Source organism: Gracilinanus agilis, chromosome 1 (genome assembly GCF_016433145.1).
Source record: "Gracilinanus agilis isolate LMUSP501 chromosome 1, AgileGrace, whole genome shotgun sequence".
Lineage (NCBI taxonomy): Eukaryota > Metazoa > Chordata > Mammalia > Didelphimorphia > Didelphidae > Gracilinanus > Gracilinanus agilis.
Genome location: NC_058130.1, coordinates 85,696,816 through 85,712,888, shown reverse-complemented (window position 1 = coordinate 85,712,888; position 16,073 = coordinate 85,696,816). Strand labels below are relative to the sequence as shown.

Genomic DNA, 16,073 nt, shown 5'->3' with positions numbered 1-16,073 from the left:
TGGTCTTACTTAAGGCACAGCCTTATATCAGTGCTAAGTTAAAGCCAAGAAAAGGAAGCAGGGAACATGTCAACCTACCATGGGAAGGAACAAAAAGAAAAGCAAAAGAAAAAGTCTTTTCCAGCAGCCTAGGATATGAATCTTAGTTCTTAGTCCACACCACCTTAACTTGTGAGACACTTATTCCCCTCACAGGAGTCTCTTTTTCCTTTCCCACAATCTTTTATTTAAAAAAAAAAAAAACGTAATTTGATGAACAAAGGACTACCACAATTCCACTGGCAGGGGAGACACTTAGTGTGCATTGTTTTACTTCATGTGTGTGGTCTTCCTTCCCTGAAAGTGCAAAATCACAGCAAGCAGACATCTGGAAGTCACCAAAGTCAGCATGCCATCTCAGAGAGAGACCAATGGCTCACTGCATTTGTGCTTCAAAGGTCCAGTTCACCTTGGTCATCTTCTCAGTTAGCAAACTGCTGATAAAAGGCAAACTTGATCCTCTCTATGTGATGGCAAAGCTTGATAGCAGGGCCCAACTTCAAGTCCATGCACTCTTGAACAGTGGGAAGGGTAAGGAGTAGTAGGGCCTGCCCATCAATTTCCTGTCAAGAGATAAAAAAGAACAGTTTCCTATTAATTGTGTACAATAGTTCATTTATCACAAACTGGATTTATAATGGTTGATCCTTTAAGTCTCATCCTTTTCAGACTTCACTGAACAAAGGAAGCAGCTTTTTCTTATCTTTGTTACTATCAAGTCTTCAGAACCCAATGACATTGTGGATTCACCAACAATGTCTCTTGATTAACTTCTCTCTTACTTTCAGGAATTCAACAATAAATGGCAGCCCTCAAAAAAGAGTTCGTTATATGCTCATCTAACTAAAGTTAAGAGTGTTAAGTTTCTGTATATTTTTGCTCTACAAAGTGAGCCAAAAACTCATGGAACACTGAGAATATCTGATCATCAAAAGATATTCCATGGGATGATACACAAATATGTTTTGAACTTCCCCAATTATTAAAATCAAATCCTTCCATTTTTATACTTGTTAAGAACAATAGAGGGGCAGCTAAGAGGTTCAAATGGATAGGCAGCCAGGCCTGGATATAGGAGGTCTTGAATTCAAATCTGACCTCAAACACTTCCTAGCTGTGTGGTCCTGGGCAAATCATTTAACCCTAATTGTCTAGCTCTTACCACTCTTCTGTCTTGCAACTGATACTTAACACTGATTCTCAGACAGTTAAGTTTAATTTTTTAAAAAGAAAGAAAAAAGAACAACAATGGAACTATTTTTGCTGCTTAAAGTTAAAACTAATCACCAATGACTAGAGGGCACTGCAATGCCTCAAATACAAATATATATGCACATATATATAGATATGTATATATACATGAACATAAGCAGGCACACAGTCCCAAAAGTTCTAGTGAAATTGTAAGTTAATAGGCCTAAGATTTTTGGAACACCATACATATATGCTCTGCAGTCCTTTAAAGCAAACTGTACTTAATTTTTAGATCTGTCTATCTGGTAGGATATCAATACTATAATTACTTAGCAAACATTATTATTCAAGATTTTCAGTCATGCCTGACTGCATGACTCTATTTGGGTTTTTCTTGGCAAAGCTACTAGAGTGGTTTACCATTTCCTTCTCCAGCTCATTTTACAGATGAGGAAAATGAGGCAAACAGGATCAAGTGACTTGCCTGGGGGGTCATACAGCTAAGATACTGGAGTGGTTGGCCATTTCCTTCTCCAACTCATTTCACAGTTGAAGAAACTGAGGCAAACAGGATTAAGGGACTTGTCCAGGGTCACGTAGCTAGTGTGTGAAGATGAATTTGAATTCACAAAGATGAGTCTTCCTGACTCCAAACCCTCAAAGCTGAATTTGAACTTGAGTCTGAATCTAGTATTTTATCCATTGCACCATCGAACTGCCTTTTACTTAGGAAATATTATGTTATAATGATCAAATAAATGGGCTATCATCTCCCTTATCTGAAGGCAAGTAAGTGTTGCAGTTCATATACAAGCTAGAAGGTATACCCAGAATGTGATCCTGGACAAATCATTTTTAATTTCTGTTTGCCTTAATTTCCTCAACTGTAAAATAGGGATAATAACAGCATCTTAATCCCAGGATTGTAGTATGGAAATAATAACTGTAAAGCACATAGCACAGAGCCTGGCATATAGTAAGTTTTATATAAATGTTAGCAATTATTACTATTATAATGCTTAGCATAGTGTTTGACATATAGTAAGTACTACAGAAATGTTTATTCCCTTCTCTAACTCAGAAAAATTAATATGAAACTACTATTTTTTAGTCTGAAAAAAGCCCATGCTTTTAAAAGGTTTGTGGGTAAATTGTTGAAAGTTTTGAAATAGATCTAAAGTCCTTTCCTTATTAACACATTAACAAAAAAAAATGGAAGGAATCCACAGTACCTGATCCAGGAATATTCTTGCTAATGGAGCACAGTCTGTAGATTTGATGAACCGCACAACATCAGCCACACTCCATTCCAGTGGGTTACTGTCCAGCTGCAGTTTTTCAGCCACTTCAATCTTTATTTCCTTCATTTCCACCAAATAAAAGCAAATTTTATAGTACAATAAATTCTGGCATTCACCCTTAAACAATGTCTACATACTTTTTATTCAAAGAGTGAAGTCTATGTTTAAAATGGATTTAGAGGGGCAGCTGGATGGCTCAGAGGATTGAGAGCCAGGCCTAGAGACAGGAGGTCCTAGGTTCAAATCTGACCTCAGACACTTCCTAGCTGTGTGACCCTGGGCAAGTCACTTAACCCCCATTACCCAGCCCTGTAACAAATAAAATTAATATAGAAGGATATATATAAAAAAAAGATATTAGGGTTTTAAAAAATTTAAAAAAAGAAGAATTATATATAAAATGGATTTAGGACAAAATTTCTCATGAAAATGGCCAGAGTGCCCCAAACATTGTAGTACTCAATAAATGTTTGTGGTATTATTCAGGAAGATCATCACAGAAAACAAAGGGAAAATTTAATTTTGTTGAAGAATTAAGAAAAATATTTGAACCGTTTAAAGAAAAATATAATGCAGTTCATTTCAAATCTGTAGTTGCCTACCTTATTTCAATCTTCTTTGGAGCAGTGTGCTCAAATGAGATGACCAGTGTTTCCAACAAACAAAAATTTTAAATTAAAAATCAAGGGATCATTTAGGACCATAATTACCTTGTATCCATTTTGTATATTCTATATCAGTATCTGGCTAGACTTCAAACTCTTTGAGACAGGGAGATTTTCTCCTTTGCCTTTGTAATTGTAGCACCCAGCTCAGTGCTTGACACACTACAGGTTCTTAGTGAGTGCTTACTTGCTGATATCATTTTTTTTTTTAACCCTTGTACTTCGGTGTATTGTCTCATAGGTGGAAGATTGGTTAAGGTGGGCAATGGGGGTCAAGTGACTTGCCCAGGGTCACACAGCTGGGAAGTGGCTGAGGCCAGGTTTGAACCTAGGACCTCCTGTCTCTAGGCCTGACTCTCACTCCACTGAGCTACCCAGCTGCCCCTTGCTGACATCATTTTGAAATTAATTTAAAGGAAGAAGTAAGAGTTAATTACATTTGTTTTGATGCCATCTTTCCACTAAAAACTCGGATGGTACTGGTAGAGATCATTGTCAAAATTATTGAAATCTCCCCAAAAAGGTATAACAGTGTTTTGTACTTCTAAGGCACTTATTAAAGGAAATGTTGAAGGAATATATCTATATGATTTCTAGTATTTCAACAAAATGGCTTTATTAGAATCAACAGTGCCAATGATTTTACAAATTGGGACAAATCTAAATGAATCAATCACAAGAGACTCAAGGAACAATTTTACTAGATCACTGCTAATAAGCTGAACAAGCAGGCATCTCTTTGTGTATGTGTATCTGTTTGTTTGAATGGAAGTTCAGAAATCACGATGTTCTGGGCGGGCCCTCCTTCCTACATATAGAATCTCCACAAAAAATTTTGTGCAAGTAATTGTTGCACTTAATGCATTTTTAAAGGGAACTCCTCAAAATTCCAGTATATAAAGAGAGATAAAAAACCTCATCTGAGATTTATTTCTGCAAAAGCTCAATTCAGATAAAAATCCTAGAGGCATGTTAGCAAACCTATGGCATATGTGTGGGAAGGGGCTGCTCCCCTCTCCTTCTCTACTGCACCTGAGAACATTTCTCCCATCACCCGCCCCTCTGCCCAGCAGCCCAATGAGGAGCGCTTCCTCTCTTCCCTGTCTGGGGTAAGGTGGGCAGTTCACATGCCACAAAAGGGTTACAGTTTGGGCACTCAGTCTCTACAAGGTTTGCTATCACTGTCCTAGGGCAAAAGAGAAAAAAATTGTTAGATGAGTACCTTTGGTGACGGAGGTTTATTCTCATCATCAGAGAAAGAAAAAGTGCGAAGTTTTCTTTTTCTCTTGTCTCTATCCTGAGCCAATGAATGAGACAATTCACTTTGGGAAGGAGAGGAAGAGCATGATTTCTTTTCTGACACTTCTGATTCTTCCTGCAGCTCATCTTGCTGTTCAGAGGCACTATCTTCACTTAAAGATTCTTCATCTACTTCATCCTGATCATCATCATCTTCACACCCACTACCCTATGGCACAAAAAAATAAGACATCACCCACAACTTATCAAAAACATTAGTTTTTACAATGTAAAAGCATTTCTCACACGCAAGAGTCACGTTATCAAGCTCTACAGAATAGCTTTCTATTGAAATTGGTATGTAGCATATTTGTCAAGTGAGAAACACTGAAGATGGCTCTAATTTATTCATCTCCAAGGCCTCTTATCAAACCTTAAGATTCAGTCACTCCACATACCTGGGGAGAACCTGCTGGTGTGTTATCTACAGATGCTGAGGAGCGCTTCTTCTTATGGACAAAGAAGTTCTTTCTCCTCTTCCTTCTCTTGCTTGTTTTCTTTATGACGCACTCTAAGTTACTATGTCCCCCAGGAGGTCGTCCAATTCTTTTATTTTTCTTTTTTCCATAATAGTGTGCTTGAGGAATGTGACAAAAAAGAAGAGACTTTTGCATCACACTTTTCTGTATGACTGTGACACTTCAAGGCTACTATTTTCAAATGTCAGTAGAGCTAAAGGTGCTAAAGAGGTCAGGTACTAAGAAAAAAAGGAAAGTCAATGAATGATGCTAATATATCAATAGATATTTAAATGCTTACTAAGTGCCAGGCACTGGGTAAACAAAAGCAAAAATAAATAGTCCTTGCCCTCAAGGAAGTTACTTTCTAATAGGGAAAACAACATGTACATAAGTAAATACAAGCAGAATGTACACTAAATAAACATAAGCTAATTTTTTAGTGGGAGGGAATCAAGAAATGCTTCATGCCAAAGGTTTTGAAGGAAACAAGGGAATTCTAAGAGGAAGAGGTGAGGTGAAAGGAGGGTGCACTCCAGGCACTGGAAACAGGCAGTGTCATGTGTGAGGAACAGTAAGAACAACAATTTGGCTAGACCATAGAGTGTGATAAAGGGAGTACTGGACAGTAAACATAGAACAGTAGCTCAGGGCCAGGCTGTGAAAGGTTTTAAATCCAAGCAGAGTATATGATCCTCAAAGTAATAGGGAGTCACTGATGTTTACCAAAGAGAGAGGAATGGCATGATCAAACCTACACTTTAGGAAAATCATTTTGCCAGCTGTGTGTAGGATGGACTGTAGAGAAAAGACCTGAAGCTGTAGGTCACAGCATTAGTCCAATCAAGAGGTAATGAAGACTAGGTGAGGCCACCTGTGTAAGCAGATAAAAAAGGACACATGTCCCAGATGTTTTAAAAGTAGAATGACAAGATATCTCAACTGAATGTATACATGGAGGAAGAGTGAAGAATGAAAGATAATACTACAGCTGAGAACCTAGGAGACTAGAAGGATTGTAATGCTCTTGACAGAAACAAGTCTCATTTAGCAAAATAGTATTAAAAATAATGCATTCATATAACATTTTTGAAAGTATCATCATGCTTCTGAGATGTGTGTGCATATATAACTAATTCAAATGTATAAGAATGAGAGCCATTCTCCCAATTGATAAATAGTGAGAAAGATATGACAGGCAATTTTCAGTGGAAGAAATCCAAGCTATCGATAGTAATATGAAAAACTGCTGGGGTCTGGGGTTCACTTCTGGCTTCAGACACAGTCAGCTGTGTGACCCTGGGCAAGTCACTTAATCTTACCACTCTTCTGCCTTGGAACCAGATACCTAGTATTCTAAGACAGAACGGAAGGCTTTAAAAAAAAACTGCTGTAATGAGTCTAATACCACTTTACACACCTATCAGATTGACAAAAGTGACAGTCTGTGAACTGGTTGTGCCATTCTGGAAAACAATCTGGAATTATGCACCAAAATGCCAACAATAACACTACTAATGTACACCGGAAAAATATCAAAGATGAAAAATACCTATAATAGTAGGAAATGAGGAGGAACTGCTGAATAAGTTATGTCATATAAATGTGATGGAATAAAGGAGATGGTTTCAGAAAACTCTTGGAAAATGTTTATAATTTTTATAAAATGAATGCTAAATGAAGTGATCAGAAAAAAATATACTACAAGAACGGCAACAATAATAATAATATAAATATAAATACAAATAACATTGAATTAAATGGAAATTCTGATCAATACAGAGATTACCCACAATTCCAGAGGATTCATGACTACCTACCTCATGAGGTAATGGGCTTAATGTAGAATGAGACATTTTTTTTGAATAGGGCAAGAATTTATTTTGCTTGACTATGCATGTTTGTAACAGGGGTTTTGTTTTTCTTTCTTTTTCAGTGGGTGGAGAAAGGAGAAGCAAGAGGTAGAGAAGGGGAAATTTTTGTTGAAAAATTTCACCATCTGAATATTCAAAGTCTGCTCCCTCCAAGGCTAGGAGACTTAATCCATTCAGTTCTGGAATTATTTCCCTAGAACTATGAAGTCCAGAGTGGTGAGTCAGCAAGCCCTGAGGCATTTGGCTGATGACATCTGGCTAGTTCCAGATCCCAGACTAGGCTGCTTCTGGCTACTTCATTGTTATTTCCTTGGTACCAAGGTATACCCTCTATAACATTTTGTACCTCTAGTTTTGGGTACACTAATAAAATCAATATTAATATTGCTTCTAAAAAAAGTTGTATTAACTGACTCCCCTCATCATCCCTGTGTCCTCCCAAACTAAAACTACCTTCTCTTGCCTACTTCCTATATGATCTCTTTGACAGCTTTGCAGTTGTATCTCAGTGAATGCAATATACTGAGCACTTCTCATTCATTCATTCAAACATAAAGATAATATCTCTTGTTTTGAGTGACAGTTATTATCTTTTTATTAAAATAGATCAAACACATCAAACACATCCCCAAAATATCTGTGATTAACCTAATGATGGCACACCTTATGGTTTTACTAGTATCTGCTTCAGTTAGCCTCAATAATAAAAAAGCCAATCAGTTGAAAATTTTATCAAAAATAAAATATCGACCACCTTTAGTTGTAAAAACTATGTATCAAAAAATGCCCTTAGAGAATGCTAGAAAGAAAAAGAAAAAACTGAGTGTTCCTGACTTTTGATTTAAGTCAATTTCACCCCATTAGAAGAGAGTCTCGCACTAGAGTCTACATTAATTTTGACAATGACATTTACTAGAAAAAATATTCAAAAAGAAATAAGGATCAATTTGAGTGGTTCCCAAGATTTTTAAGAAGTGTGCTCATGCACCTTTACAGGCTTGCCAATATTAAATGTAACCAAGTTAGAGACATGGTGCCAACACATGCTACATTTGCCCAACTGCCTACAAGTTCCTTATGAGCAGAAATTAGATCAATTTTCATATTTGTAACCTGATATAGTTTGTTGAAATTAATTAAGAGATCATCTGACCTTATGAATAAGGAATTCAGAAAGCTAATTATATGAATTTGAAGTGCCTAACAGATAATTCCTTAGACTATGATGAAGTTTTTCTCTGTATTAATTCTGTCAAGGGACACTGGTTCTGCTTTAAAGCAGAATTAAAATTAGAATTTTGTTATGGGTGCCAAGCGTAGACAAAACTATCCTGCTTTATGTTCTGTTTATTTACCTTAACATTTTCTTTAGTTTAAAAAACGTGTTGAGTATGAAAAGAAACAGAATATAGAACACAGGGGCTGTTATTCACTCCAGAGGTAAAAAATTTAATGGAGAGTTAATTATCTATTCTAGTAGATGCTCCATAAATAGTTTTAAATGTCATTTTCTCATGGAGAAAGGACAGCTATTAGTTACCAGTATTTAAAATATCACTTACTGTATTTGGTCTTTGTCAATACAGAGCAGTTCTCAGAACACTTGTCCAGAACCATTTGAGGACCAAAGAGATTAGGACAGCATTCCAATTTTATACAAGTTTTCCGGCAGAAATCAGTCACCCGATCGGCTGTACGCACTATCTCAACTGTAGCACGATAGCTTTTCCCTTTGTATCTGTCATTGGAGGAATTCAGATGTCAAAGTTATTTATCAGTAGTCCAAAATCAAAGAGAAAATTCTCACTGTATACACCAAACAGCCTGTTTCTTAAATTTTGCTTCATGTTTCACATACTTTATAAGTAAGGAATTTTCTTCCACATCTAATTTGAAAAAGATTGCTTTTACACATTATACTAATAAATTAATGCATAAAGAAGCAAAGCTTCTTGCTAACGGACAGAAATAAGCAGTCGTAGCCTTCTAGCCCTCACCTTAAGATCTTCACATTGAAACTGCTTCTAAAAATAAGTTTTGATTATAGTTTTTAAAAAATTAAGTATCATTTATTACAGTGCAATAATATTCTATCATATCCATATGCTACAATTAATTCAGATATTCTTCAATTAATGGACATTTACTTTATTTCTAGTCCTTTGCTTCCAGAAAAAATGCTATGAAAATGTTGTAATATAAATGGGACCAATTATTTTGTTCTCCTTATGGTATTATGGTACATGTGGTATATACACTAGCAGTGATTATTTTGCCTATGTTTCTTCAGCTCCTCCAAGGCTATTTCTATCTTTTTGTAATAAGCTTTGCTAATTTGCTCTTTGATAATTTGATAAAATATCAGTTTTCTACTGATTTACATATCTCTTATTACTAGCTATTTGTAGCATTCTTTCATTTGATTAATAGTTTGAAATTCAGTTTAATGTTACAGTTAAAATGGTATTTCCAGGTATAGAATTTTGTTCCTCAAAACTTCAGAATGACATTCTGGATAGTTGTAGAATTTCCTGCAACTATGCATTCAACTAGAGAAAAAAGGAGATAACATACTTGGCTTTTAGAGTTTCCCCATGTCCATGCCACACAGAATCTTCATCTAGCTGAAGCTCCCGAAGAACACGGCTTGGTTTATAGGCTGCATTGATCAGTAAAGTGAGAACCTAACAGCCATTTTTTTAAAGAGGCAGAAAGTATAACAAGGATAACAGGAGTGAAAAAAGAAGATTAGACTATTAGTAATGTCAGCCTGATTTATACTGTTAAGGCATGTCAGTAGAATAATTTCATTCAATCGAATTAGTATCAAAATGCCCAAGTCAAATATTCATGAACAGTAGTAATATTACTGAAAGCCACAGCTGCTGCCAGGAGAGTCAAATCAAACAGTAAAAGGAACCTGGCTAAAAATTTCAAAACTTGGCTATTAGAAGTATGTACTACTAACTTGAAATTTCTCTAGTATTTGTATAATTTTTATCATTTCACCTGAGCAGATTCTTCAAAAAACTCCAAGTTCCAAATTTATCTAATGATATATTCCACTACTCCAGTCTCTTATTTAAATGAAAAAGTGAACTCCTGTATTAAAAATACTCCATCTCATTCTTTCCCAATGAATAGAAATATAAATTGAGCAGCCTTCTTTGTGAGAGGTTAATCTTTTTTTCTAAAAGTTAAAAGTAACAGATAATGCTGAAAAACTTTCTATGGAAGGAAATCTTTTTGAAGAGATTCCATAAATAACCAGTATCTAGAATACCTAGAAAGTTACTATCTCCACAAGGCAGCTCATTCCTTGACTAAGTTACTCTAGTAAGAAAGTTCCTAACTAAACTGACTAAAATGTGTTTTCCTGTATTTTTCATCAAAATTAATTCCATTCTATGAGGAAATAGTGTAAATCTAATCCATTTCCCGTAGTAACAGTCCTTTGTAGAAAATTAATATTGAATTGTTAAATAATTTCCCCTTTATCTCCCCTTCCCCTCAAGAACAGTCTGATTTTAGGATCAGAATGAAATAGTTTCTCCCTTAGAGTATGAAATGGACTAGGACCTTTCTTCTTTTGTTTAGTTCTTAAAAGGATTAAGGGTCAGCTCAGTAGCCATAATGGACTGACATAGCCTGTGATGGCTAGGAAAGGGCATGTTGGTATCCTCTTTCAAAGACCTGCCTTTTTCCTGTGATGAAAACTGAGGGAGCAGTTAAGGTCTCTGAGCCCACCTCTCACTGACTATTTAAATCAGAGAACTCTAGGGATGTCCAGAGGAGGGGCTGAGTAATAAGCTCACAAGGAGTAAATAAAGAGTGGCTAGAGAGGATTTTGTGCTTTGGGGCTCCCATTTGGATTGTGGAGGAAGACAACTGAGCAGTTTAGGATGTCTTAAGACATCCTAATTTATAAATTTATAAATCATTTTATAAATTTATAAATTATTTTAAAATTAAGAAATCCTGCTTCTCTAGAGTTTCAATTCATACACTTTCAAATAGATCACAATGTGCAACTCCACCCTAGTCCACAAACATGCATACCAAGTCTTCTCTTTCCAGGTAACCCTCTTCACTTACCTCTGCCAAAATCCAGGGGTGTGCTGGTGCCAGCTCCCCGATGGAGTGAGACTGTTGTTAAATATTCAATGTGAACTCTTATACCTTACTATACAATCACTATAAATCCAGGCTAACAGTGGCTGAGTCCAGCAACATTTTAGGAGCATAAACTCCCAAATAGCAATAAGCCAAAAGAGCTAAATGTGGATCCAGAACTGACAAAGCTCAGACCAGGGGGTTGTAAGCATATGTTAGTCCAAAAATATATCATTTAGAGAGCACTGAAAACTTGTAGGTCTCTACCTGAGTGGTATAACTTGCAGTAGAACACAAGCAGACAGTAGGCCAGATATTTCCCACAAAGTGCTCAAAGGCCAGCATCAATAAGTAGAGTTGCATAAGGAGCAAACAAAAAAGTGCCTTATATGAAGAACTATTATGGTGACAGGGAAACTTAAGGTAGAAATAAAGAAGGGAATGATGGAAAAAAAAATCTACAAGCAAAGCCTCAAAGAAAAAATGAAACTTGGACACATGTCCAACCAGAATTCTTTAGAGTTAAAGCAAAAATTTAAAAGAGAGCTAAAAAATGAAAAGCAAGTTGAGAGCTATAGAAGGGGGGAAAAGCAGGAAAGAAATGAGAACTATGGAAGATATGAAAAAAGAATAATTACTTTGAATAATAGGTACAATTAGCCAAGAAAATAATTTCTTAAAAATTTGAATTGGCCAAATATAAGCTAATAACTCCACAGGACATCAAGAAATATTAATGTAAAGTCAAAAGACTGAAAAAAAAAAAGAAGAAAATAAATGTGAGGTGTCTTGTAGAAAGAACAACAGACATGAAAAACAGATCTTGAGGAGATAACTTAAGAATCCCTGGCCAGAGGACTTCAGGGGGTGGAGCCTAGAGGGCAGAGTGATCCAGAGCAGCTCTATGCCACCATGAGAATCCTCTCCAACCAAGATTAAAATATATCACAAAAAGAATATAGGAGTGAAAGAACCAACAAGGAGACAAAGTGAAACAACTTTCAAGAAAAGAAAAACTGAAAAGGTAGGCAAAGAACATCTAGGGCACTGGGGTAAGAGAGCAGAGATAGCAAGAAGCTGTAGCAAGGAGAGAAGAGCAAACCAAGAGTAAGCCACACACCCCCACCCTACATCTGCTATCCAAAGTTCAGAAAGCTAAGCCCAAGTCAAACATGCAGACCTGAAATCCTGTCTGGGCAAATAGTGGTACAAGCCAACCCATACCCCTTGAAATTTCAAACCTGTGGAGAAGTAAGTAGCCCCAGTCCAGCACTTTCTAGTGTGGGATTGGTATAAGGACATAATTCACACTTTGGGGTGGCTGATAGCACCAAGTACTAATCTTTTTGCCTAAAGACCAAAAACTTGAGCCTAAGCTTGGGGCTAGAATTTGATCAGCCCCAGACATGATCAATTTCAGAGTGAGATCAAAAGCTTACACCTAAGCCTGAGACAACTCTTTAAGCCATCAGCATCTCAAGGGTCAATTGAATCAGCACTGGGAGGGGACTCTCAGAGCTCTCAGCCCTCAGACTATTACCCCAAGCCTACCTATAATTAGACAGGAAAAATGAGCAAACAACAAAAAAAGAAGCACCTAACTCTAAAGAATTTTTACGGAGACAAAGAGCAAAGTATAGACACAGAAGGGGACAGTGAAAGCAAAGGAAACACAAAGTCCAAAAGAAAAACATGGATTGGACACAGATTCTGGAAGAACTTAAAAACAACTTCAAAAACCAATTAAAAGAGGAAGAGGAAAAGTGGGAAAGAGAAATGAAAGGGATGTAAGGAGAAATAAAAGAGATGCAAGAGGAAATGGGTCAATTGAAAAAGGGGAACCAAAAACTGACAGAGGAAAATCAGGCCTTAAAAATCAGAACTGACCATCTAGAAACTAATAATTTCATGAGAAACCAAGAAACAATAAAGCAGAATCAAAGGAATGAAAAAACAGAGGAAAACATGAAATATCTTATTGAAAAGACAACTGACCTAAAAAATAGATCTAGGAGAGACAATTTGAGAATTATTGGACTACCTGAAAGCCATGATCAAGAAAAATCCTTGGACACCACACTACAAGAAATTATCAAAGAAAACTTCCCAGAGATACCCAAATAAGAAAATTAAATTAAAATTGAAAGAATTCACAGATCACCTCTAGAAAGAAATCCTCAAATGACAATTTCCAGTAATTTAATAGCTAAATTCAAGAACCATGAAGGTAAGGAGAAAATTCTTCAAGCAGCCAGAAAGAAACCGTTCAAATACCAAGGAGCTACAATCGGGACCACACAGGACCTAGTGGCTTCTACATTAAAGGATCGAAAGGCATGGAATATGATATTCAGGAAGGCAAAAGATTTGGGTTTATAACGCAGAGTCACCTATCCAGCAAAACTGAGTATATTTTTTCAGGGGAAAAAATGGACATTCAATAAGATAGAAAATTTCCAAGCATTCTGAGGAATAAGCCAGACCTAAACAAAAAATCTGAGACCAAATATGAGACACAAGAGAAGCCCAAAAAGGTAAATAAGAGAAAATTTAAGGGACTCATCAAGGTCAAAATGTTTATATGTCTACATGGAAAGAGGAAACCTGTAATTCTCAAAAAAAAGTCACTGGCCAATCTGAAATCCATGATCAAAAAAATAGCCTAGAGGGGCAGCTAGGTGGCTTAGTGGTTAGAGAACCAGGCTCAGAGATAGGAGGCCTTGGGTTCAAATTTGGCCTCAGATACTTCTTAGCTGTGTAACCCTGGGCAAGTCACTTAACCCCCAATGCCTAGCCCTACTACTCTTCTGCCTTAGAACCAATACACAGTATTGATTCTAAGATGGAAGGTAAGGGCTTTAAAAAAAAATAGCCTAGATATTAAAGCAATCATTAAAGAAAACCATCCAAATCTCTTAGACTCAGAGAAGAAAGCAGAAACTGAAAGAACCTACTTGTCACCTCCTTGAAGGAAAACTCAAAATAAAAATTCTTCAGGAACATCATAGTCAAAATCTAGAGCATCTGAGTAAACGGGGAAAAAAAAAATTGTAGACAGCCAGAAAAAAAGAATTCAGGTAGGAGCCACAGGGCAAGATCATATAAGATTTAGTAGCCACTATTGCAAATAAGGCAGAAGCTAAGTGGTGATACAATGGATAGAGTGCCATGTCTGAAGTCAGAGAGACTCATCTTCCTAAGTTCAAATCTGGCCTCACTTACTGGCTATGTGACTCCTGGGCAAGTCACTTAATCCTTTTTGCCTCAGCCAGACATGCCTGAAATGACTGAACAATAACAATTATAAAGGAATGGAGAACTTGTAAAATGATATAACATTGCCTTCTGCAAATGAGCTAGGCTTGCAACCAAGAATTACTTATCCAGAAAAACTAAATATAATCTTATCGGGGGAAATGGATTTTTATTGAAATAAAGAACTTCCTAGCATTCCTGATGATAAGACCAGGGCTGAGTAGAAAATTCAGAAAGAGCATTGAGAAACAGAAAAAGGTAAACATGAGCAAACAGTAATAAGGGTCTAAACAAGGTTAATCTGCTTACATACTTACATGGGGAGATAATACACATATCTACTCAGAATTCTATTACCATCATATTGTCACAGAGCAAGTCTAATTACATAAAGGGTTTGGGAGTGATTCTATTGTGTTTGATGAACTTAAAAGATTAGAGAAGAGTAAACAAGGGGAGGGATAAGTAAAGGAAGAATGGGAAAAATTATTTCACATAAATGGGATAAGTAAGTCTATAAAAAGGAGAAGGAGAAAAGTGGACAACACTTGAACCTTATTCTGAGGGACTTGTAATTTCTGCTTAAGTTGCCACATCCAATTCTGAACCAAAACATACTTAACATAAGAAATGGGAATATAATGCACTGGAGGACTAAACCTCCAAAAATTAATAGCTCATTAGTTAGCAATGCTGAGGATAGGAAAAATGCTGTATGTTTTCTATGAAACTAACGTAGTAATGATCACTGATGCTGAGCTGAAATTGACTGTTTCCCCTTCCAAATATTCTAGGTGTCAGTTGTTTTCATTTAAAAAAAAAACAATTATACAAAGACCATTTGGAACTAACCTGTAAGAATGTTAAGAAATCTCTAAGTCTGTATGTGCCATGGACCAGTCCCATAAGGCCCTTCTGACTCATACCTCTTTATTTATTTGGGGGGAAGGGGAGCACCTGGGTGTCTGCCTCCCTCTCCCAGACCAGAGTATTAGCCATCCACATGTTGGAGGGCCCTCCTTACCTCTTTAAGAACCAAAACACAGTTCCCTGGTCCTACACACTGAGGCAGTTCAGCAATTCTTCCTTTGTTGAGATAAGGCCCTGAGAAGCAACGGTGGTTGAAGTAGATCTTTGGACAGCAGTATTTCCCATTAATTGTGACTGGAAAATGAAGATAATTAAATATTCAAAACATGTAATTACTTGTCATCCCATGCTTCCTAAAGCAGATTTCTAGGAAACCCAAATAAAACAAATTTTACACAACGATTTTTCTACTAATAATAATAGCTAGCATTTATATAGCATTTTAAGTTTTGCAAAGTGCTTTACAAATACTGATTCATTTTATCCTCAAAACAAGAATAGGAGATAGGTATTACTGTTGTGGCTTTATGTACGAGGAAACTGAGGCAGACAAGTTAAGTGACTTGCCAGGGATCCCCAAATAGTAAGATTCTGAAGTTGGATTTGAATTCAGCCCTTCCTGAATTCAGGCCTAGAATTTCATCTACTTCAAAATGTAGTTTAAGCCCAGAAGAACAGCAAGGCCATGGAAATATTCAGCTAGATTTTAGTTTCATGATTCTGCAATGGGATATGTTTATGTACAAAATTCATCAGAAGGGGCAGGTAGGGGTCTCAGTGGATTAACAGCCAGGCCCAGGGATAGAAGGTCCTGGATTTAAATCTGGCCTCAGATGCTTCCTACCTATATGATCCTGAGCAAGTCACTTAACCCAATAGCCTAGTCCTTACCACTCTTCTGCCTTGGAAGCAACACAAAGTAATGATTCTAAGACAGAAGGGTAAAGGTTTAAAAAAAAAACTTAATTAGAAAAGTTGAGGTTTGATTAAGGAGGACATGGTCAA

At 36.6% G+C, this 16,073-nt stretch overlaps 1 protein-coding gene across 1 annotated transcript in view; it reads right to left on the bottom strand.

Annotated features, from left to right (window-relative positions):
* The window catches only part of SFMBT1 (Scm like with four mbt domains 1), a 164,430-nt gene continuing 148,357 nt past the window's right edge, over positions 1-16,073 (bottom strand). The window contains exons 15-21 of the mRNA XM_044672764.1: positions 15,223-15,362; positions 9,405-9,514; positions 8,393-8,568; positions 4,897-5,075; positions 4,422-4,667; positions 2,466-2,594; positions 1-602 (exon numbers count right to left, since the gene is read on the bottom strand). Of these exons, the coding sequence (XP_044528699.1) occupies positions 462-602; positions 2,466-2,594; positions 4,422-4,667; positions 4,897-5,075; positions 8,393-8,568; positions 9,405-9,514; positions 15,223-15,362 (1,121 nt within the window). The 3' untranslated portion in view covers positions 1-461. The remainder of the gene's footprint in view (positions 603-2,465; positions 2,595-4,421; positions 4,668-4,896; positions 5,076-8,392; positions 8,569-9,404; positions 9,515-15,222; positions 15,363-16,073) is intronic.